The 22,016-nt window shown below is 45.8% G+C and overlaps 1 protein-coding gene across 2 annotated transcripts in view; it reads right to left on the bottom strand.

The window, feature by feature from the left end:
* Positions 1 to 15,978: 15,978 nt before the first annotated feature.
* The window catches only part of LOC119385136 (uncharacterized), a 67,266-nt gene continuing 61,228 nt past the window's right edge, over positions 15,979 to 22,016 (bottom strand). Inside the window, exons 3-4 of one of the 2 annotated variants that reach the window (XM_049413537.1) lie at positions 20,106 to 20,143; positions 15,979 to 16,230 (exon numbers count right to left, since the gene is read on the bottom strand). In XM_049413537.1, coding sequence (XP_049269494.1) covers positions 16,049 to 16,230; positions 20,106 to 20,143 — 220 coding nt within the window. In that variant the 3' untranslated portion in view covers positions 15,979 to 16,048. Of the gene's footprint in view, positions 16,231 to 20,105; positions 20,312 to 22,016 lie in introns of both variants that reach the window. The other variant, XM_037652668.2, reaches the window with a different exon arrangement.

The raw sequence follows: 22,016 nt of genomic DNA, 5'->3' as shown, positions 1-22,016 counted from the left end.
CGCACAGTCTGTGGAAAACGCGCATGCAAGACCGTAATGCAGAACTAACCACTGCTTCAAGTATGCATTTCATGCGTATCGCTCTCCATCTAAAGGACTTTTACGAAGAACTTGACATCAGACCAGACTGGCACCCCATCTTGATGAGGTGTTCATCCTTACCAGCCTCTACGTGTGACAAGCTTTGAAGAACTTTTCCTGTTTCTCTGGACTTGCACAGTATATATGCATGTAAGCCTTTGAATGCTTGTGCAGTGCTTGTGCGATTATTGTCGCTAAGTGAGTGCATCACTACGTCATAGCATTTGTGATAATTTCAAATACGCATTATAATAAATACCACGAAAGAAAGAAAAAAAAAGTCAAGCTAGCTTAGCTGGTTTAGCATCGGGCGCTTACCGTCGCGGCCGCAGCGTCATGGGTTCGATTCCCAGCGGCAGATCTTTTTCTTGTCTTTCTTTTTCTTTCTCACCCGTTGGCGTCCATTTTATGAACGTCATATCCGGTAACGGAAGTACTTGGTGGACCCCGGCATAAAACACTTTCGTGTTAAAAATTTCTTGGCTTTTGATGTTTCAGTTACATTTGTTGCGTCGTTAGCCATACGGCTGGTTTGCAATCGAGCATTCGAAGGTGCGATTTCCCTGTGTGCCGTAATTTCATACTTAGAAATTTTTGAGCTGCATCAGTCGATAACCAACTTTACTTGTCACCCCAGGCAACACGACGTCGTCAAATGTTTTGTTTAATCTTTTTAATCAATGATTAGAATTAAAGTTGTGCTTTTTCAGCTGGCAGCGTAAAAGTAAACTTTCCCTCAAACGCAACAGATTCAATCAAAAATTGGTTAAGTGGTCTTTGTGTGTCGACCTCACTGGTTTCTTTTTTTTTATGTGCTTCTGAGTTTTCATATAAACGTCACATTTAGAGCAATGTCACCGCTTTTCAATTTTTTTTCCCGCATTTATTCGTTCCGCCTTGATTATACTGTCCATAATTTAGACAGCTCTGTTACACAGATAATATAACATAGATATATATACCGTAGTGCTATCTATATCGGATTCTGCGCGAGATGCGAGCGAATAGTAAACGCAATGTTAAACTCCAAAAATAATCATTTGCAGTTTCTTGCGGCAGCGGTGCTGAAAACTTGTTAAAAGACTAAAAGGAAAGTTAAAAAGAAGTTTATAACTCATCAAACACGGGTGAAAAACGTCGCAACGTTTACATTTCAAGAATGCCATTTGCAACTGCAATGGTCATACGTGAAAGTAAGTAGGAAGTAATGTTCAGCAGTTTTGATTTTCTTGTCTCATTGTCTGTCTTCTTTGCCTCTATCGTTTATCGAGACCCAGCGAGCTCAATACATGTCGCATTCAGCGAAACAAATGCTGAAATCGTATTTGCGAGCGTCCGGGCACGAATGCAGTAATGAAAATGTCCTGTGCAGATTTGATACGGCGACGCGCTGGAACGTGAAACGCGCGTCTTGCAAAGAAGGAGTGTTGCGAAAAACGATAAGGGCATTTACATAAAAATAAACGAACCTCTTTCCGGAGCGAAGCGCCGCATTGAAAAGTTTCTTTGTCAGTCTGAGCTCGAGTGTCCGGCCAAGCTACGAAAGCTGCAATAACGATCATGAACGAAAAATACGAGACTTTGCCTTTGAGAGCGAACGAGATGTAATCCGAGGCGAGCCGATGTTGCCGTAGATGAAGGTATTGTTACACGAGCACTTGAAAAAAGCATTTATGTTGTTGACAATGTGCTGACGTTCTATTGCGAGGTACTGCTCATTTTCTGGCATTCATGTTCTCCGCCACACGCCAATGTCAGGCTACACACGCAAAGAAAACTAGCTTTTCACTATTGCACAAGGCGGTCCAGTGATCAGCGAGAGAGAGAATAAACAACTAACCATGGCGAAAAGGTTAAGCGTTTCGTCGCATCTGGCTCTAAAACGTGCGTCAAGCTACTTGTACTTTTTTTTATTTAAAAGCTTGTCTTTAGGTAGTATAGTATAGTATAGTATAGTATAGTATAGTATAGTATAGTATAGTATAGTATAGTATAGTATAGTATAGTATAGTATAGTATAGTATAGTATAGTATAGTATAGTATAGTATAACACCGTGTCATAAATACTAACAAAAATTCGCTTCATGTGGAAAGTTCAAGGTGAAACGGTCCCTGCATCCAACGGTCAAAGTCCGGTGGTCGTGCTGGCCTGAGACCTATTGCACGGAGACGGCGAAGACGGCTTAAATACACTCCTGGGCATGTCCACGGCAAGTGTGTCGCTGTCACATTTCGAATTGACTACGTTATATTTTGAAGGCTCAGTTTCTTTAGGGTGATCCAGTCATTCAATCAACGGGAGGTCGATTGGTCTCTGACAGCGAATGCAGAGAGGTCGGACGTGGTGTACACGTATCAGTTGGCTTCGGTTTGATATACTGACGCTGCTTTACTGCTGATTCCCGCTGTGCGTGCCCATTTATAGACACGTGGTTAAACGCTTTTTAATTTACCGAGAGGAGAAAATGGCACGGCTTCCGAAGAAACATCAGTAATTCGTCCTTCTTTTTTTTTTAGAAAACAAATAGAAGTGCTTAGTGTGAACGCGCGTTACACGAGTAAAATGCAACAACTCAGTAAAGAATCAGTAAAACAATCATTCTTCGCAAGACGAAGGAAGGACGACAAGCTAAATTGAAGGAGATTGTGCACTCTTGAAAAGAAAATCACCGGAAAATAACGGATAAGGCGAACGCGTAATATACATGCAGCGTAATAAATGCTCAAAGCTGATCAAACCAACACTGTTTGATTCGCAAAACAATAGTGAAACGTCACAATAGCAAGGTTTAATTCATCTTTATTCATGAAACGCTCGTTGCTTTTTCGCCGTTTCATCACTGAGCATGCCTTTTTGTCAGCTCAATCTACTGGCTCATTTATTTTTTTTTTTCTTTTAAAGAGCATTAGCAACAATAACGATAAAAACACGGCAATATACAGAAATGCCCTTCATTCTTGCTAGACTCTTGTGTTTAAAGAGTTTTGCAACTCTCGTCTCAACGACAAAAAATAAAAAAGAAAGAACGCTGACGAAATGGACAACAAGTCACAATGCCGGATGCGATCAACGAACTATACTACGCAGCTGCGCTCAAAGTCCAGTGTATTGCTCATGAATACGTTATAACGGCAAATTGGAAAACGGATGGAGGCACTAGCTGCGAACGAGTTTACCACGACCAAAATGAATGGGGAAAGCCCGCGGCTTCATATTCTTCTGTCAAGCGCGCATGTGCAATATGCAACACTGGGTGATAGTTTTTTTTTTTTTTGTACGTCATAAGCGTCACACTTGTGCGCCACAGAGAAAGGGAAAAAAAAAAGAAATTGTAGCGCACGCGATAAAAACATCATCGTATGCCAACGTTTCACTTGCACAGAGTGGTTTACGCGTCGACACTATATGTTTCTCGCATCCTTATTTCAGCGGGTAATAGTACGAGTATATATCGTTACAGCGCATTGATCTGAGCTCAGTGGTAGTGTCCATAAACCTTATATACACGAAGAAGAATAGAAAGAAGACAGCGGAGAAACTGAAATCATAATGTTATTGCTGCTCCAGCTTCTCGAATGGCCTCCAAGAAAGAAGATCACAAATTTGTATAAATCTATCTTCAAGAAAAATAAAGTACGGCTGTACATTCACACGTTAGCTGTCCTCCCGGACTCTCTATACGTGACCTTTCGTTGGACTATACCGACTGGAATTGTTCATGTTTCCCGATTCAAGCCATACTCCAATCTACGCTCGTTTACAAAGGAGAAGGACAACATTAACAACAACAACAACAACAACAACTGCTACTGCTACTGCTACTACTACTACTACTACTACTACTACTACTACTACTACTACTACTACTACTACTACTACTACTACTACTACTACCACCACTACTACTACTACTACTACTACTGCGCTCGCGCTGTCCTCATGGCCCTATAACTTCAGTGTTGTGCAATCCTATCGGTGATCCTATCGTGATAGCAATGAAATGGACATTCCAGTCGCTTTCGCGCAGCCGGCCACCCTTACCGCTGCAATTGCAGCTCGCCAACGTGTCGCTCCCGCGTTAGAACGCAGTTTTGAGGAACTTCTGTGCAACGGTTAACCTAGCCTTGGTTGGTTGGCTTAAAACGTCCCAAAACGACTCAGGCTATGAGGAGACGTGGATGGCTCCGGATAATTTAGTCCACTTGGGGCTCTTTAACGTAAAACATGTTTTCGTTTTCAGTGGCCGAAGCTGGTTGGAAGCATAATTGAATTCAATTATATAATATCCCCGTAACACTATTCTGATGAAAGCAGAGAGAGAGAGTGCGAGAGAGACAGAGAGAGAAATAAAATAACGTGCTGACTAAATTCGTGAAGATACGGCACAATAATGCTTTGCCCGGTGGACGCTAAAGGTATGCTAAACGGACGTGCCTCTGCATTCCCACGGTTTTGGAATTCCACGAGGCTGCTGCCTCGACAGTGTGCTCATCAATTAGCATTGCAGTACGCAAATTGCGAGCGCTGGTGAAGTCCCGCCACATTTTCTTCCGTTGTTTTAGCGCGACCAACCTGTCAGTGTGGTTAAGCGCTCCGTATAAGGTGAATGCAAAGAGTTTGGAATGCTGCACCCGGACTGTAATTTCCCTGGGACCGGCCGAGACGTCGAAGTAGCTTGCGTTTATCGACGCGAGTTTTCTTAGCCTACATTCCGTAAACTGTGGAAGGCCACAGCGCCTTTCAAGCTCCGACTTTTGGTAGCCGCCGCCTAATCCTGGCAAAAGAAATTCGGTTTCGAAGCGTAAGATGACTGGAAGCATAACTATACAGGTCTGCTCAAAGTATATATATATATATATATATATATATATATATATATATATATATATATTCTAAAGCACAGGTACGGGAGGTTTCCCGTAATCTGATCACCTGCTTTAATCAATGTATTCAAATCAGTTGTCAGACCAATATTGTTGTGCAAGTAGCTCTCATACGTAACACAGAGTGCTTTGGTTTGTTTTCTTTCTCTTTTGTGTATTTGACGAGTTGATTACTTAGGTGCAAATTTTAAAAAAATATTTAGGGAGCGTAAGGCTACAAAAACTGCAGAACGTGTACAGAAACGCTAGATAAAGTTTATTTTGATCACGACGTTTCAGTGCTTACGTTACAACCTGTCAAAAATATAAGCTCCGCCCACAGCCGTTACCGCCCCACGCAAAAAGAATTTGCATAATTGCTAGTGCTCCACCCATGTTTCCTAATTTTTCCCAACATCGAGTACATGTGCGCGTTTTAGGTATTCAAATTTCACCCTACAGACACACGTCTCTGTTGTTGGTCTTGGAAAACTCGAAAGTCCCGACAAACTGCGTCAGGTTTCCTGACATCAGTACTCAGTAAAAAATAAAATTACACCATCTCCCGCTAAAGGGGACCATCAGGCGATGCGAATTGAATTGAAAAAAGCCGGCAGATCCCACGCATTGTGGGAATCGATGTAATGCGAAGCAGCCAGCAAAGAGCTGCATACATCGTCTTGTATGTCGTTTAGCAAAATGCGTGTCATGGTTTTCATGTTAACTCCTATTATTTATGTTCGTCACACAGTAACGTCGCGCACTACCAACTTCGGGGTAGATCAAGCTAGCGAAACGGCCGCCAGCGCACCATGAGCCTGGCACGTAAGTCATGCTGTACATGACATGTGTGTCATGACTTTCATGTTAACTCGTGTTATTTATGTTCGTCACACAGTCACGTCGCGCAATACCAATTCGGGATAGATCAAGCTAGCGAAACGACCACCAGCGCCCCATGAGCGTGGCACGTAAGTCATGCTGTACATGACATGCGTGTCATGATTTTCGTGTTAACTCGTGTTATTTATGTTCGTCGCACAGTCACGTCACGCAGTACCAATTTCGGGGTAGATCAAGCTAGCGAAACGGCCGCCAGCGCCCCATGAGCGTGGCACGTAAGTCATGCTGTACATGACATGCGTGTCATGATTTTCAAGTTAACTCGTGTTATTTATGCTCGTCACACAGTCACGTCGCAAGATACCAATTTTGGTGTATATAAAGCTAGCGAAACGGCCGCCAGCGCATCATGAGCGTGGCACGTAAGTCATGCTGTACATGACATGCGTGTCATGATTTTCAAGTTAACTCGTGTTATTTATGCTCGTCACACAGTCACGTCGCAAGATACCAATTTTGGTGTATATAAAGCTAGCGAAACGGCCGCCAGCGCATCATGAGCGTGGCACGTAAGTCATGCTGTACATGACATGCGTGTCATGATTTTCATGTTATCTCGTGTTTATTTATGTTCGTCATACAGTCATGTTACGCCATACCAACTTTGGTGTACATTCGATTAACCAAGCGACCAGGAGAGCACGAAGTCGTAGGCGGCTAGATAGATAGATAGATAGATAGATAGATAGATAGATACGCTCAAAGTCGCAGAAGTTCGCTAAGAAATGCTTCGCATTTAAAACGTTTATTAAAGAAGAAGAGGGGTTTGAGAAGCAGGTGGGTGGGGCCCCTAGTCCAGGGCTCCACTGGCCTCAGCAGCCCGCCGCGCCTGGTCGAGGAGAGCCACTTGGGCCTCCTTTTCCTCGCTGGCGAGCAGGGTCTCCCACGGCTCCGTCCTGAATTTTTGCGCCGGAATCTGAGGCGAGTGCGAAGCCGGAGCACTTGCACGATCGCGTTCCGTTGGCGTTCGCTGGGCATGCTACCGACCTCGGGCATGCTACCGACCTCGCGTCGTGGAATGCGAAGAGGAACGCTACGCGCGTCGTGTCTTCCCTCTAGCCTGGCCCTTAATTCTCACAGGGCGAGCGGGGAACGCGGTCGACAGGCGCGCGAGAGGGGGGGGCAGCGTATGAGAGGAGACAGAAGGGGAGGAGACGCGCATGCGCTGGCGCTCATCGCGGCGTTGCGCAGGAGAGAATTTCGGTATGTCGAGCCCGCGTTTCAGAGGAGGAGTGGGAGAGGGGAGGGGGAGTGGTGGTGTGTGGAGAGGGCTTGCGCATGCGCAGTAAGGGTGGTCACGCTGCACACCACCACCACCACCGGTTTTAACTCCGCTATAAGATGCTTCGCATCTAAAAAATACGATTCAGTTAGAAAATACGAAGTTTCATTTTCCAATGTACCAAGTATGAACATTAGCAGGTAGAAAGTACTACTTGCGCTTCGAAAGAAAACCAGTTGGTAAGACTCCGGCGCACCACGATTTTCTGGGGGGAGCTTATATATTTACTCTTAGGTCGTAACCTAGCATCGTCATACAAGCTTACAGGTAGCATCAAGCTGACTCCTTCCCGCTGGCGGCCGCTGGGAAGAACTTGAACAACAATTTTATTGATGCATACATGGCGAATGTTGCATATAGGTGGAGCCCCTGTTCCAGGGCCCCACTGGCTTCTGCGGCTGGGCCTGGTCAAGGGTTGCCAGCTGACTACCCAAGTCCAGCTCGGAGGCGACCTTTTTCGTCGACTCGGCTGCCGCTGGCATGCGGCTTTCAAATCTCGGAGCTGAACGACCAGCTCTGGGCCGTCCGGCAGGCCGACAATGCCGGCCGATTCCAGGAACTCAGAGCTGTCATCTCAGGCCACCAAACCAAGACTGCCGCCCCATTCTGTACAAGAATGTTATTTCTTCTCGATTTGTAGTGTACTTTAGTGCTTCTAAGCTTCGAAGGACGTTTTGACGTAAATAAAGCAAAGAAAATAAACGTTAAATGACATTGTTGGGGGATTCTGAGCCATTCTTGCAGCGCTTTCAGCCATCGCCCGTATTTCCAATTAAAAAAGACCACAGGCTTGCTGTAGAGAGAGACAAAGAGAAAGATCAATGATTGTGCGAAAGAAAGGGAGGTTATTCATCTTCACAGGATAGCGCGCACTTGCTATGGGGACAGAGGGAGAAAAACACCACAACACAACTCCCTCTGTCCCCGTAGTAAGTGCGTGCTATCCTGTGAAGGTGAATACCTACCAACTCGCCCAGTTTTCTGCTTTGTTGCAGGGAGGTTAACCGGAAGGTAAATATCCGGTTTGCTATACCCTGTTCTGCAGAAGGAGTAAAAGGAGAAAGAAATTTTTTTAGCCAATTCCACGTCGTGAAAACCATCGAACAGCGAAGCTGTTGCCCCTTTCTCCAGGCATTACATTTTGCTATTAATAAGTTTGAGCAAACTTTCCACTAAGGTTTTCTTTGTTGTTTCCTTGAATAGCGTGCTACTATCATGGTGGCGGTGGAACGCAAGCAGCGTTGCGAGCGCTGCTGCTGTGCATGATGTGCACAGCCGCGCTGGTAGCGTTCCACCACGGCCGCAACTCTCTTACCCCCTTCAGTCACACCTCCTTTCCGCTGTAGATCATGTGACCCCCTTCTCTGTCCCCTCTCACGAGGCTCTTCCTTTCCCTTTCCACGTGACCTTCGATACAACGCATTCATATGTTTCCCATAAATTCATGTCGAGCAAGTGTGGGTGTATATCCCAGTGCTTATGACACTTGTCTTAGGAACGTGAGGGCCCGGGTTCGAACCCCCGGATGAACAAAGATGTTTGTTTTATTTATTTCTTTATTCACGCCTCCCCCTCCCTTCAGTCACATCTCCTTTCCGCGGTAGATCATCTGACCTTCTTCTCTTTCCCCTCTCACGAGGCTCCTCCTTTCCCCTTTTCACGTGACCGTCGATAAAACGCATTCATATGCTTCCCATAAATTCATCGCGATCAAGTGTGGGTGTATAGCCCAGTGCTTTTTACGTGTCACTGAGAACAGATACTCATTAGAAAATCTAACAGACAAAAAGCGAACACTTAGAATTACCTCCTTGAGATACCCGCAGACTGCGCCATTCATGTGATCTGTACCAACTACATATCCAGGTAGAGCCCTCCTCAGTCAAAAAGCTGTACAAAGATGTGTGCGATGCAATTTTACCCGTCCCTCTGTACAGGGCCATACACAGTAGAGGCCAAGGGCAGGACGTGCTAAAAAGGGTTAAAAGAATGCAAGTGGCGCCTTCCACGAAGTCCTTCTTTTTTAAGCTTCACACAGGCACATTGCATGTCAAGGTATTCCTTGAGGAGCGTGGTTTTTTCTTACCTTGGGGCTCAGACTGCCTTATCTGTAATAAGCCAGAAACTATTGACCATGTTTTCTTACATTGTTGGGAGGGCGTGTACTTTTGGGATGTATTACAGAGGACAATCAAGAAGGAATTCCCGTTAAATCCATATGGTATCAGGTTTCTCCCAATAGGTGATGATCATGGATTGCCGTTAGACCTAATAATGTTAACTGGCCTTCACTGCTTATGGCGGGCTCGTATGGCGGGATTTTATTGCGATCCAGATGCACGGCCCGCACGGATGTATTTTCGTGAGTGTATGACCAAGTTTGTGGAACTCCAGAAAGCTCAGGAGTTTGTACCTGAGTGGTTGTCGAGGGTAGAACCCTTGACAGCGCTCAAGGAATTTTAAACTTGTGTCTGTCCAGCAGGACGGACACAACTTTTGTCTTTCTTTCATGTCCTTATTGTTTGATGTACATGTCTAATAGCAGGAAATAAAGCAAAAAAAAAGGGTGTATAGCCCAGTGCTTATGACACTTGTCTTAGGAACATGAGGGCCCGGGTTCGAACCCCGGATGAACGAATATGTTTGTTTCATTTCTTTTTTCAGTCCCCCCCTTAGTTACACCTCCTCTCCGCGGTCGATGGCGTGACCTCGTTCCATTTTCTCCTGTCACGAGGCTTTTCCTTTTCTCCTCTCCCGAGGCTCCTCCTTCATTGTTGGTACATTCTTGACCAAAAAGGTAAGCCTATAGCCTTTTCAAATCTCGTATTTTTCGATTTCTGATAGCTTGTATTTAGTGTTATATCTTGAATCTTGTATTTTTAAAGTTTTATCCAATTTTAATAAAACTTAGTGCGGGTGCATGTTGCAATGGCGGACCTACGATGCGTATAAGAGCCTTCCGAGCGACAGGTTCCCCTGATGCGTTTGCTTCGCCGCAATACATGTCGAAAACCAGTCGAAAAAGTTGAGGCCCTTATCACGCATGATAAGGCTCAACTTTTGTCTGACGTCACACCTTCCAACAATAGACTTCGAATGCGTATAAGAGAAGCCTTCCAAGCCAAAGCTCCCCCTGGTGCTTTTGCTTTGCCGCAATACATGTCGAAAACCAGTCGAAAAAGTTGAGGCCCTTATCGCGCATGATAAGGCTCAACTTTTGTCTGACGTCACACCTTGCAAGGACGGGTCTGCAATGCGTATAAGAGAAGCCTTCCAAGCCAAAGCTCCCCCTGGTGCTTTTGCTCAGCCGCAATACATGTCGAAAACCAGTCGAAAAAGTTGAGCTCCTTATCACTCATGATAAGGCTCAACTTTTGTCTGACGTCACACCTTGCAAGGACGGGTCTTCAATGCGTATAAGAGAAGCCTTCCAAGCCAAAGCTCCCCCTGGTGCTTTTGCTTTGCCGCAATACATGTCGAAAACCAGTCGAAAAAGTTGAGCTCCTTATCACGCATGATAAGGCTCAACTTTTGTGTGACGTCACACCTTGCAAGGACGGGTCTGCAATGCGTATAAGAGAAGCCTTCCAAGCCAAAGCTCCCACTGGTGCTTTTGCTTTGCCGCAATACATGTCGAAAACCAGTCGAAAAAGTTGAGCTCCTTATCACTCATGATAAGGCTTAACTTTTGTCTGACGTCACACCTTGCAAGGACGGGTCTTCAATGCGTATAAGAGAAGCCTTCCAAGCCAAAGCTCCCCCTGGTGCTTTTGCTTTGCCGCAATACATGTCGAAAACCAGTCGAAAAAGTTGAGCTCCTTATCACGCATGATAAGGCTCAACTTTTGTCTGACGTCACACCTTGCAAGGACGGGTCTTCAATGCGTATAAGAGAAGCCTTCCAAGACAAAGCTCCCCCTGGTGCTTTTGCTTTGCCGCAATACATGTCGAAAACCAGTCGAAAAAGTTGAGCTCCTTATCACTCATGATAAGGCTCAACTTTTGTCTGACGTCACACCTTGCAAGGACGGGTCTTCAATGCGTATAAGAGAAGCCTTCCAAGCCAAAGCTCCCCCTGGTGCTTTTGCTTTGCCGCAATACATGTCGAAAACCAGTCCAAAAAGTTGAGCTCCTTATCACGCATGATAAGGCTCAACTTTTGTCTGACGTCACACCTTGCAAGGACGGGTCTGCAATGCGTATAAGAGAAGCCTTCCAAGCCAAAGCTCCCACTGGTGCTTTTGCTTTGCCGCAATACATGTCGAAAACCAGTCGAAAAAGTTGAGCTCCTTATCACTCATGATAAGGCTTAACTTTTGTCTGACGTCACACCTTGCAAGGACGGGTCTGCAATGCGTATAAGAGAAGCCTTCCAAGCCAAAGCTCCCCCTGGTGCTTTTGCTTTGCCGCAATACATGTCGAAAACCAGTCGAAAAAGTTGAGCTCCTTATCACGCATGATAAGGCTCAACTTTTGTCTGACGTCACACCTTGCAAGGACGGGTCTTCAATGCGTATAAGAGAAGCCTTCCAAGACAAAGCTCCCCCTGGTGCTTTTGCTTTGCCGCAATACATGTCGAAAACCAGTCGAAAAAGTTGAGGCCCTTATCGCGCATGATAAGGCTCAACTTTTGTCTGACGTCACACCTTGCAAGGACGGGTCTGTAATGCGTATAAGAAGAGGCTTTCGAGCTAAAGCTCCTCCTGATGCTTTTGCTCCGCCGCAATACATGTCAAAACCAGTCAAAAAAGTTGAGGCCCTTATCGCGCATGATAAGGCTCAACTTTTGTCTGACGTCACACCTTGCAAGGATGGACCTGCGACGCGTACTTTTCACGCCACAGGAATCAGAAACGGCTGAAAACATTTTCCCGTGGTGTGTATTGCTGTGAAACCAACTTTCTGCAGCGACTAGTGGAGAGGGTGTTGCAGGTGCTGTTAGTTCGGCCCTCTCCCCATTTTCTCGCAAGATAGCCGTTCCTGCTGTATGTAGATCGCGCGTTGCATCAGCCGATACAAAACACGATATTTGGTGTGACTTCAGACTAAATTTGGGTCTTATCATGGTTGACATGGGTCTCAAATTTTAACGTGGCGTCGGCGCCGGTGTCGGCGTCGTTGGTTGTGAGTGAAAAATCATCATCTTGTCCATGACCAAAAAATCGAGAAAGATGCAAATAAAATAAAAACTTCGGATTCTAGTGAGAATCGAACTCGGGCCGATTGCGGGGCAAGCAGGTGTTCTACGACAGAGCAACGTTATTTCTTGAAACAGCTTGGGAAAAAGAAACAATACATGAGTAATCGAGAAAGATAGAAATAAAATAAACAATAAAAATGTTCCGGTTCGAGTGAGAATCGAACCCTGGCCGCCTGCGTGGCAAGCAGGTGTTCTACCACATAGCAACGCTTTTTTTTTCTTTATTGCCGACTTCGACAACACACCAATAAAACACATACATATATAACACATTGTAGTCACACTACCACATAGCAACGCTATTTACTGAAACTGCTTCGGAAAAAACACTATATGAATGTCATGTAGTGGAAGGAGTCTGCTTTAACGCATGTAATATTGCGTGGCAGAAGCGTAGAATCACGCCAGGTGTTAAAACATGTGAATTGCGCAACGAGAGGGTGTTTTAAAAGCCCACCCATTACAAAGTGCTCAGACATATTTAATCATCATCAGCAGCAAAGGCATCAACAAAGCGAACAGCTGCATAGGTTCGCGTGCTGCCTTACGGACGCGTAGGGAGCCAATCGCTGATTCGCAAAAGGAAGAATTATGGCTTAGTGGACACTTAACTGTACTTGCAAAAGGCATTCTAGGATAGTTTGAAACGTCCAATGTTACGCGCACAGTCGTTCGTTTCCCTACGGCACGGCTGAGGCGTGCCCCGAGAACCGAAGCTAGGCTAGCAGTTGAGAATGCGATGCGCACGGGGACTGATTGCAATATCGCGTTTTACTCTTGAAGGTGAAGCTCAAGCGCCCTCCAAGGTTTTTCGACAATTTTTCGACTAATATTGCGGTCAAGCAAACGCATCAGGGGATCGTTTAGCTCGGAAGGCCCCTATTTATATGCATGAAAACTGACCAAGCAAGCGCACCAATCTGGAAGCACCAAGATGGGAGGTGCGGATACGTTTGCTTGATTAAAGGAAGTGTGCTCATTATGACATAGATTCGTAACGCTGAGGGCATCCAGGTAATGTTTGTAATTTGTCTGCGTGGTTGTGATGTTCATGGCATGAGCAACTAGCACACCTTGAAGGTAGCTTTCATGCGGCTGTATGTAAACAGAATCCAGTACTGTGGGCTTTTTAAAACGCGTAAGCATTCCTAAGCCGACTCAACGAGAAAGCTGTCTGTCAGTTCATCCCTCTGTAAGGTAAGACGAACGTTGAAAAGAGAAAAGAAGAATTCGGTTCTCAACAGCGTTGCGTATCGAACCTAGCGTATTACGCTTCCGAAAGCGGATGTTTTACCGACTGGGCTAAACGTCAACGCTTGCAGACTGCGAGTGTATCTGAACCTTGTGAATGCGTAGTACCAGTGACAAAAAAAAGGAACCCTTCCTACGAAGGCTTGGTTGAAGTATTTCGTGATGGTGGAATGGAAGCCATCTGTAGGACAGCATGTGAAGCCGGCATGGAGGTTTGTAACACATCAGGAAAACTGCGACATTGCGAAAATTTAATGCCAAGCACGCGTTACTGTGGTCGCCTGATGCGATTTCCGTGGAGTCGTTCCAGACGTGGACAAACGCCATAATTTTTAAAGCGAAATGTCCGAAGGCCTCATCGAGCGGAAAAGCAGGCGACTGACGTCACGTCCGCGCTTCGAGGAGCTGAGCGGGAGAAAGGAATTACTGGGCTTCTTCGATTTACTAAGTCCCAGTTCAGTTCACCGGCGACTCGCGGTGACGTCACATGACGCCATTATCACGCTATCCAAAAGTCGCGAGCAGTCCCGAGCTATTTGGGGTTGCTGCCGCGCTGGCGCCCCGGATGTTGCGTAAGGAGAGAGGGCATCGTTATACGCCGCATCACCCTGGCCCTCGTAAGCCAGTGTGATCCGCACTAGAGGTGTGCACGGGCTCCGGGTAGCCCGAAAGCCCGAGCCCGACCCGGCCCGCGGGCCGGGCTCGGGCGGGCCGACGTATTTTTACCTCGGGCCCGGGCCGGGCTCGGGCTACTTGGAGTTTTATCGGGCCGGGCTCGGGCCCGGCGCAAAGCCCGACTCAAGCCCGAAATATAGAGAATGAGCGGGAATTGTTTTCCAGCACGCATGCATCGCCTTTTCCGCTACCGCCCGTTACCGCTTTTCTTTTCCATTGCAGTTGTTAGCGAGTGGAGCGACAGTGGTGAGAATGTAGCAGTTACAAAAGATGAGCTCTCCGATTATCTCTCTATGGAATCGCCCTCCTGTCCATCTGAAGTTTTAGTCTTCTGAAAAAACAAGCAGTAGAGGTATCCCAAGCTTGCCAGGCTGGCAAAAAGATATTAGCAATTCCGGCGACGAGTGCAAGCAGCGAACGTAACTTCAGTTCGGCGGGCATAATGCAAAAGCATAATGCAAAAGCGCCGCACTTCGTTGAAGCCGGAATCGTTGGACTGCTTGCTGTTTTTGCACGACAATTTGGAATCTGTGGAATAGAGACTGTTCGTCGTGTGTCGTTTGATCATATTTGATATGCTCAATAAAATGCCAAATTACCGGAAAACGATGTTTTGTTTTCGCAGCGAACCTTCAAAAAGCCGGGCCGGGCCGGGCCGGGCCCGGGATTGGGTTTTCGTACGTCGGGCCGGGCCGGGCGGGCTCGCAGCCCTTTGCCGTCGGGCTCGGGCGGGCCTTCGACAAAGTCAGCGGGCCCGGGCCGGGCTCGGGCTCCGAAATACGGCCCGTGCACAGCTCTAATCCGCACGTTCCTTTCTCCGCGCATGCTCTCGCTTTGATTTTTTTTAACTTCGCCTCGGTAATCGCTATACATAAAACCAAGGAATATGAAAAAAACGGAATAGTTGTGAAAGAAGAAACGTTCGCGGTAGAGGGATTCGAACCTACGGCACCCCGCTTATAAGCTGTGTGACTTATCCACTAGAGCTATGCCAGTGCCTCTACTGTACCATACATGTGCACTCTGCTTTACCAGGGCGGCACCAGCGGGGGGGGGGGGGGTGCAGCTGCCGCATAAGTTCCCAGCCTCTCTGCCCCCATGAAGGAGCTCACTTTTCTTATGTGACCCCCCCCCCCCCTTCGGTAAGATAATCCTGGCGCCGCCCCTGCTTCTTCATGACACAATGCTACTTACTTCGACCGAAAACTTGACGTCCCTGTTTTCGTCACGGCGGGCTTGGCAATGTTGCGATGGTGCGATAAAATTATGCATTAAAACTTTTGTTGCGTGCATGGTGTGATAAAGCATAAGTGCACAGGCCTGCTACTAGGAGGCGATTGCGTGCGGTCCGTAGCTGTTTAAAACATACCTTTCTATCCTTCAGTTCTAAATCAAATATTCCTGATACATGCCAGCAATTGGGATATCCTGGAACCACTTATTTACAGAAATGGCATGCAGAACGTGTGTCGGTAGTCTGGGATGCCGAGAGGGGCGAGTGGCCGCTGCAGCCGAGCTATTCAGTGCTGTGTCCTGTAGGTTGTGCAGAACCGCCTTGAAGAGCTTGCTGTGCTGACGGAAAGGAAAGAGAAGATCCCTCTATGTTGCCGCTGGATATCGCTGGCGGCAACGCGGAGGGATCTACACTTCTCCGCCAAAGGCACGAGCGTTGAGAGCCAGCTATTCACTAACTGTCAGCGAAGGAGTGAGAGACACGATATATTTATACGGCAACAAACGGTCAAACGTGAGCTTTAATGTATCAGTGTCCGGTAGTGCTTCGTCTTGGTGATCAACGCCTCCATCCCTGCGTCTGGAACTTGCGGTTCGCAGCCCCGGCCGGGTCGATAGACCGCGGCGCGTCCTTGTTCTTCTTGGCGAGGGACGTGGGCCTGAAGAACGGGTAGAAGCTGCTAATGTCTGCAGGCGCCGCTGGGGGGAACCTGGAGCGCCACTCGAAAGCTTCCAGGGCGCCTGCGGTAGCATGCGGTGAATGCCGTTAGAGAAGTGCAGTCATTCGTAATTGATATTTTACTCGAACACCAGTGCAATGCCTGTAGCAGACGAGAGCCAGTCATGAGCCACTTTCACTAGCTACTGCTGGTGAAAATGACTAGGCTATTTTCCCAAACCCACGGTCAAATTATCAAATCAAATTATAACTAGGTGCCTTAAGGTGCAACACGACCGCATTCTACTTCTGTGAATCGTTATTTATGACGAATCTTTTGGTTACCTTCAACGCGAGGGATCACAGTAAGTAAAATAATACTGAAGCCAACACACAAACATTTGTATGTCTTTTCTGGGTTTTATTTTCATATTTGGCGTAGTTAGTACCCAATAGTTGACATGAACCTACTAGCGCTTCAATACTTCCTGTGCTATAAACCGAGATTTAGCCTAACGCGCTTTCCATGTCTACGCGATAACGTGTAGGTGCCCCTTGATATTTGTTGTATGGTAGTGGCAGTAAACTTGCAAGCGGCTGTATAACCTAAAAGTTCGTTGGCATTGGAATCCAGCCGTTCTAACATCAACGTATGAAGCCGACTATTTGCACAAGACGCTTCTCTGACCACATCTCAATTCCTAGCTCTCATACCCTGGGTATACATCTTGGGGAGACCGATATTGAAAACAGTGACCTTCTGGCTTAGAGAAAGCTCAGGGGAGGATGAAAGGTCCCCATAGGTCCGGCACTATAAACGAAGCTCACCCTGACTCACACACAAAACATATTTTTTTTTACTTACAGGGTCTACAAGGTATCAGACTCACTAAAAGTCTACACTTTTCTTTATTTCTTTGTTCAATGTTTAAACATTATACTGGGCAGTGCGTTCACGACTAAGGGCAACTATACCTAAACCAAAGATATTAAAACGAGCACCTAAGCAATACTACTACTACTACTACTACTACTACTACTACTACTACTACTACTACTACTACTACTACTACTACTACCACCAATAATAATAATAATAATAATAATAATAATAATAATAATAATAATAATAATAGCATAAACTTGTGATTCTTGTGATTAATATGCTACAGTGGGTATTTCACACAAACAAGAAAAGGACATATAGGACTATAAGAATAACAAGAGATTGCTTGCTATAATCCTAGCATTGCGTAAATTGCCTCAGTGTCTGTCGGAAGTGGTTATTCTAACCGACTGCCTCTCTGTCTGTTCTTGCTTAAGCGCACCGAATTTATCAAGTACCTTAGAGACACTCTATTCGCTCATTCCAAGACACTTACGATTTATTCGTTTAGTGTGGGTACCTGGCCACAAAGGTTTGATACTCAAGGAATATGCGGATTCACTTGCAGTATCATCCCACGATGGCCCTGTTATGTCTATATTGCCGACGTCGGCATATGTCAATGCAGCGAGATTTGAAAAGCTTACAATGTCTAATAACTTCGACAAATCTCCTTTGTTTTCATCAGACTTCCCACAACTGAAGTTTCTTTGGAAGAGCAGATGGTGTTCCTCTAGAAAGGAAGAAATCTCAGTTACAAGGCTACGATGTCGAGTCCCCCCACTGAACTTTTACCTTCACAGGTCTGGTCTGGCTCAGTCACCTTTATGCCTTCACTGCGATGAGACTGAATCTCTGGATCACTTCTTTTTGACGTGCTGCAGGTTTAAAATTCAAAGGAAAAGACTACTGGAAGATCCCCTTCGAAAGATGGGCTTAATTTTGTCACTTCCGGTGGTTCTTTCATTTGGTGCTACCGTGCTTGGTTTTAGCCACATGAGTGTTTTCGACGCTGTATGCAATTTCCTACGAGAGACAAAAAGATTTGAATGTGAAGTTTAACTTAGTACAGTTTCTTTCTCGAACGTTTCTTTCCTTAATCACAGCTGTATATACATGTATTTTTGGCCGTTTTTCTTTCGTTTTTTTTTCTCTTTAAGCTTTAGGAAGTTCTACTGTTAATGTGTAACGCATAAACTATTCATTTTTAAAACTGTTTCCTTCAGAATGCGAATTAATTCTTTAAGAAAGGAACCGTCCGATTCATGGCCTATCCCATGAAGTGGGTTGCGCCAAATGTCTGAACAACAACAACAACAAAACAACACATACTAGACAGAAATTCAGGGGAAGATGCAGGCATAAAGTGATAAAAAATCGCTGAACAAAGGGAGCCAAGGAAGACAAGTCTTCTCGTCATAACGTTGTCTCCGGCAACATCCCCTGTTCAAGGATTTCCCATCACATAAAACATACAGTGGCTATATGAACATAGAGGAAACGAAAGATGCACATTAACTAGCATTCACGAAGAAATCATCAGGGCAGTGCCTACGAGAAGATCCCGTTGAGCATTGAGAGTCAATAATCTATGTTTGTTCGGGCACGTCCACGGTCCAGGCACTCAGCCGGGCTCACTCAGCGTCAGTGTGGCTCACTCAACGCATGGAGACACAAACCTGCTGTCAATGCATGAGAGGCTCAGGTGGAACAATCTCCGACTATTTGTGCCAGGCCAACACCGCCTGCTACAACGTCAACACAAACCACCACTCAGACTAACGGGTCAGTGTGTCCGAGTGCATTGTTGAGTGAGTTTGCCGACCTATAGATTGCAAAGTTATTGACAGAAGGAAGGAAGAAGGAAACAGGCGGAAAGGCAGGGAGCCATGATAAATATAAAACAGCGCTTAGCACACGGGACAAAGGAAGAAGCGTTCCGTGTGTTAAGCACTGTTTTATATTTATCATGGAAAGCTACCAACTCGCCCAATCTGCCTGTCTTCTTCAAGACAGGGAGGTTAGCCAGTTCTTAGACCGGCTGGCTACCTTGCGCTTGGGAAAAGGGGAAAGGGGGAATAAAAAAAATGAAAAGAAAAACCAAAAGAGCAAGAAAAAAAATGTAGATTACGACAACGTTTAAATCTGCCTCTAAGCCCGGTTGTCCTTAAAGGGACACTAAAGGCAAATATTAAGTCGACGTTGATTGTTGAAATAACGGTCCAGAAACCTTGTAGTGCTACTTTTGTGCCAAGAAAGTGCTTATTTTGAAATAAAATCACGTTTTAGTGGTCCGCATCGCGTTAGCGCACTTCAAATCACCCGCCTGAAAGCGGTGTTTCTCACGTCACTGCTGCCGTGCCCAACGCTGCCCGCCTTTACTGCGCGGCGGTGTGCACTGGCGGCATGCGCCATTCGGGCATCCGGCAACTTCACATGCATGCGGCATTTTGTCGAACTTTCTGTCAGAGCGACTTTCACGAGCGCGCAGAACACACGCGGCAGTACGCGATACCGAAACTACCACTGAGACGCGAACGCGTGAGCTAAGCAGGGTGCCGAACGAAGCGCAGTTCGGCGAAAACGGAACCTTTGAACCACGCGCACCGTTCCCCTTGGCAACGCCAAAGAGGTTCTTCTTTCCATGAATCAAACAGAAACGAAAAAGCAGCATTTTATTACGTCTCTTGGTGCACGGAAAGTTCTTTTTTTATTGCAGCTATAGTTTGATTGCGAGTGATTAATTGTAGTCGAACTCTCTCACGTCATCGGGATCATTTCCAAAATGTGCCGCTCGTGGCGCTCATCGTGTGATACATTTAGCTTAATTTCTCGTTAAGTAGGGCACTGCTGTTGATAATATTGCTGTTTTAGACGTTGTCATACATTGAGCTTTCACTCTGACATAAATTGTTATTTGCCTTTAGTGTCCCTTTAAAGAACGTTCTGTTTGGCATAGCCGGTGCATTGGGGCTATCCCTCCATGAAGTGTACTGAGGAAGTGTACTGAGGAAGCGTACTGAGGAAGTGTATACATGAAGTGTACTGAGGAACGAACGGTGCAACGCTTACCGGGCAGCGCGGTGTACTCTTCGTCCTCGGCGAGCTCAGTCTCCAGCCTCTTGGCCAGCGCCAGGCTGCTTCCCGGCCTTCCTCGGTAGAAGGCTGACGTCACCGAGGATCCCAACAGGGCCAGAGCGGCGAGGCTCAGCAGCAGGCTCCGCGACGTGTCCATTACTTCAAGGCTGTCGTTGCTGTGCACGCTCGAGGGATGCGCACTGCGCGGTGTCGACACGTAAAACGTAAGAACCCGTGTAAGATTATTAGCAATTTGCAGACTCTGCCCTACGAGAAAAATTCGTAAGCATTAAAAAAAAAGGAATACATTGTGACTACACAATGACCGTCCCATCAGACGAACCAGTAAATGCATTGGCACGGACCCCTAATTGATAAAAGGTTTTTGTGTGAGAGAAGCGGAACGTTGCCCAGATGCGAATTTCCTGTTGCTAACCTGCACTGGGAAGGGGAGATAGGAGATATTGATGGTTAAAGAAGACCGTTTATATATATATATATATATATATATATATATATATATATATATATATATATATATATATATAATATATATATATTTATATATATATATATATATATATATATATATATATATATATATATATATATATTATATATATATATATATATATATATATGCAGCAATTTCGAGCTTAACGTTCCGTACAAAATTTTGTAAGTTCACATTTATTCGCATTATTCGCATAATTAGCGAGTAAGCAATGTAACGCTCGCACGACTCCACAATGTGTTAACATACATTTATAGACAGGCATGTAATATTCTGTGAAAAAGAGTAGCTGGCACGATGCAATGCGGCAACATCTCCTAAGTAGCAGATATAATTAAAGAAAAAAGAGGTCGTGAGGGAGCATTCTTTCGAAAATGTTATTCCCGAAGGCACCACGGCAAATGCGAGGTATATTGGAAGATATCTGAACGTTCTCGAACACGAATAAAATCCAAATTGCGACTCTGCAGGTAGGCGAATGTATCTGAAGAGAGAGCAAACAGCATGCGCAGTTTTTTAAAGAAGCAGTTTGTTACCCGCCCCATAAGATGGGCGTTAGTGCGAAAAGGCAAAATGTTTTTTTTTATTTCATATTTCGATAAACAGTACGTCAGTTGTGCAATCAACATTAATGGAACCTCCATTTAGCGGCCTGAAGCATTACACTTTAACTACGCTGGTTATCAGTTACCTTGTGGTCCTTTTCTCATTCATCACCGCTCTAGATCATAGAAACTTTGAAAATTATTATTAAAAATGTCACAGTGCGACGTGGTTTGTTATGATTTGGATGGATTGGATGGATGAAAGAACTTTATTGAGGTCCAATAAGTCGTGCTAGTTTCCTAGCTCGAAGCGGGCCGCTCCCACGTTGGGATCGAAAGACCTAGCCTTTCGGCCGCTTCGCGGGCCCGTTGGACTGCCCATAATTGTCCCTCTAATGTCGGACTGCGCAGAGCTGCGTCCCACCCGCTCTTCAGTGGTTTTCCTTGTCGCTGCGTAACGCGGAGCAACGCCAGAGTATATGAGTGAGATCTATGGTTTCGTGGCATTTGTGGCATGTTGTAGGAGTAGAGAACTCCGGATAAATCTTGTTAATTAACAGCGGGTTCGGATAGGTTCTTGTCTGTAAAGCCTTGCGTAATGGCCTGTGCTCTTAGTTTACTGTGCGGAAGGGGAAGCCCCCGCGTCCTAGGTAGAAGTGTGGTTAACTCGTTGTAAAGAGGAGGTGATCCCTGCATTCTGAACCTCAGCGTCTTCTTGCCTTGTGACTGGATTTGGAGTCTGAAAAAAAAAGTTCGGTGAAGCCAATACACTCCGCCGTTACACCTCCCAATCACGAACCCAAATGCAAAATGCTGCTGTCAAGAATTCGCGCACTTAGACAACCC

The sequence above is a fragment of the Rhipicephalus sanguineus genome, chromosome 3 (genome assembly GCF_013339695.2).
Source record: "Rhipicephalus sanguineus isolate Rsan-2018 chromosome 3, BIME_Rsan_1.4, whole genome shotgun sequence".
NCBI classification, from domain to species: Eukaryota; Metazoa; Arthropoda; class Arachnida; order Ixodida; family Ixodidae; genus Rhipicephalus; species Rhipicephalus sanguineus.
This window is presented reverse-complemented; position numbering and strand designations above follow the sequence as displayed.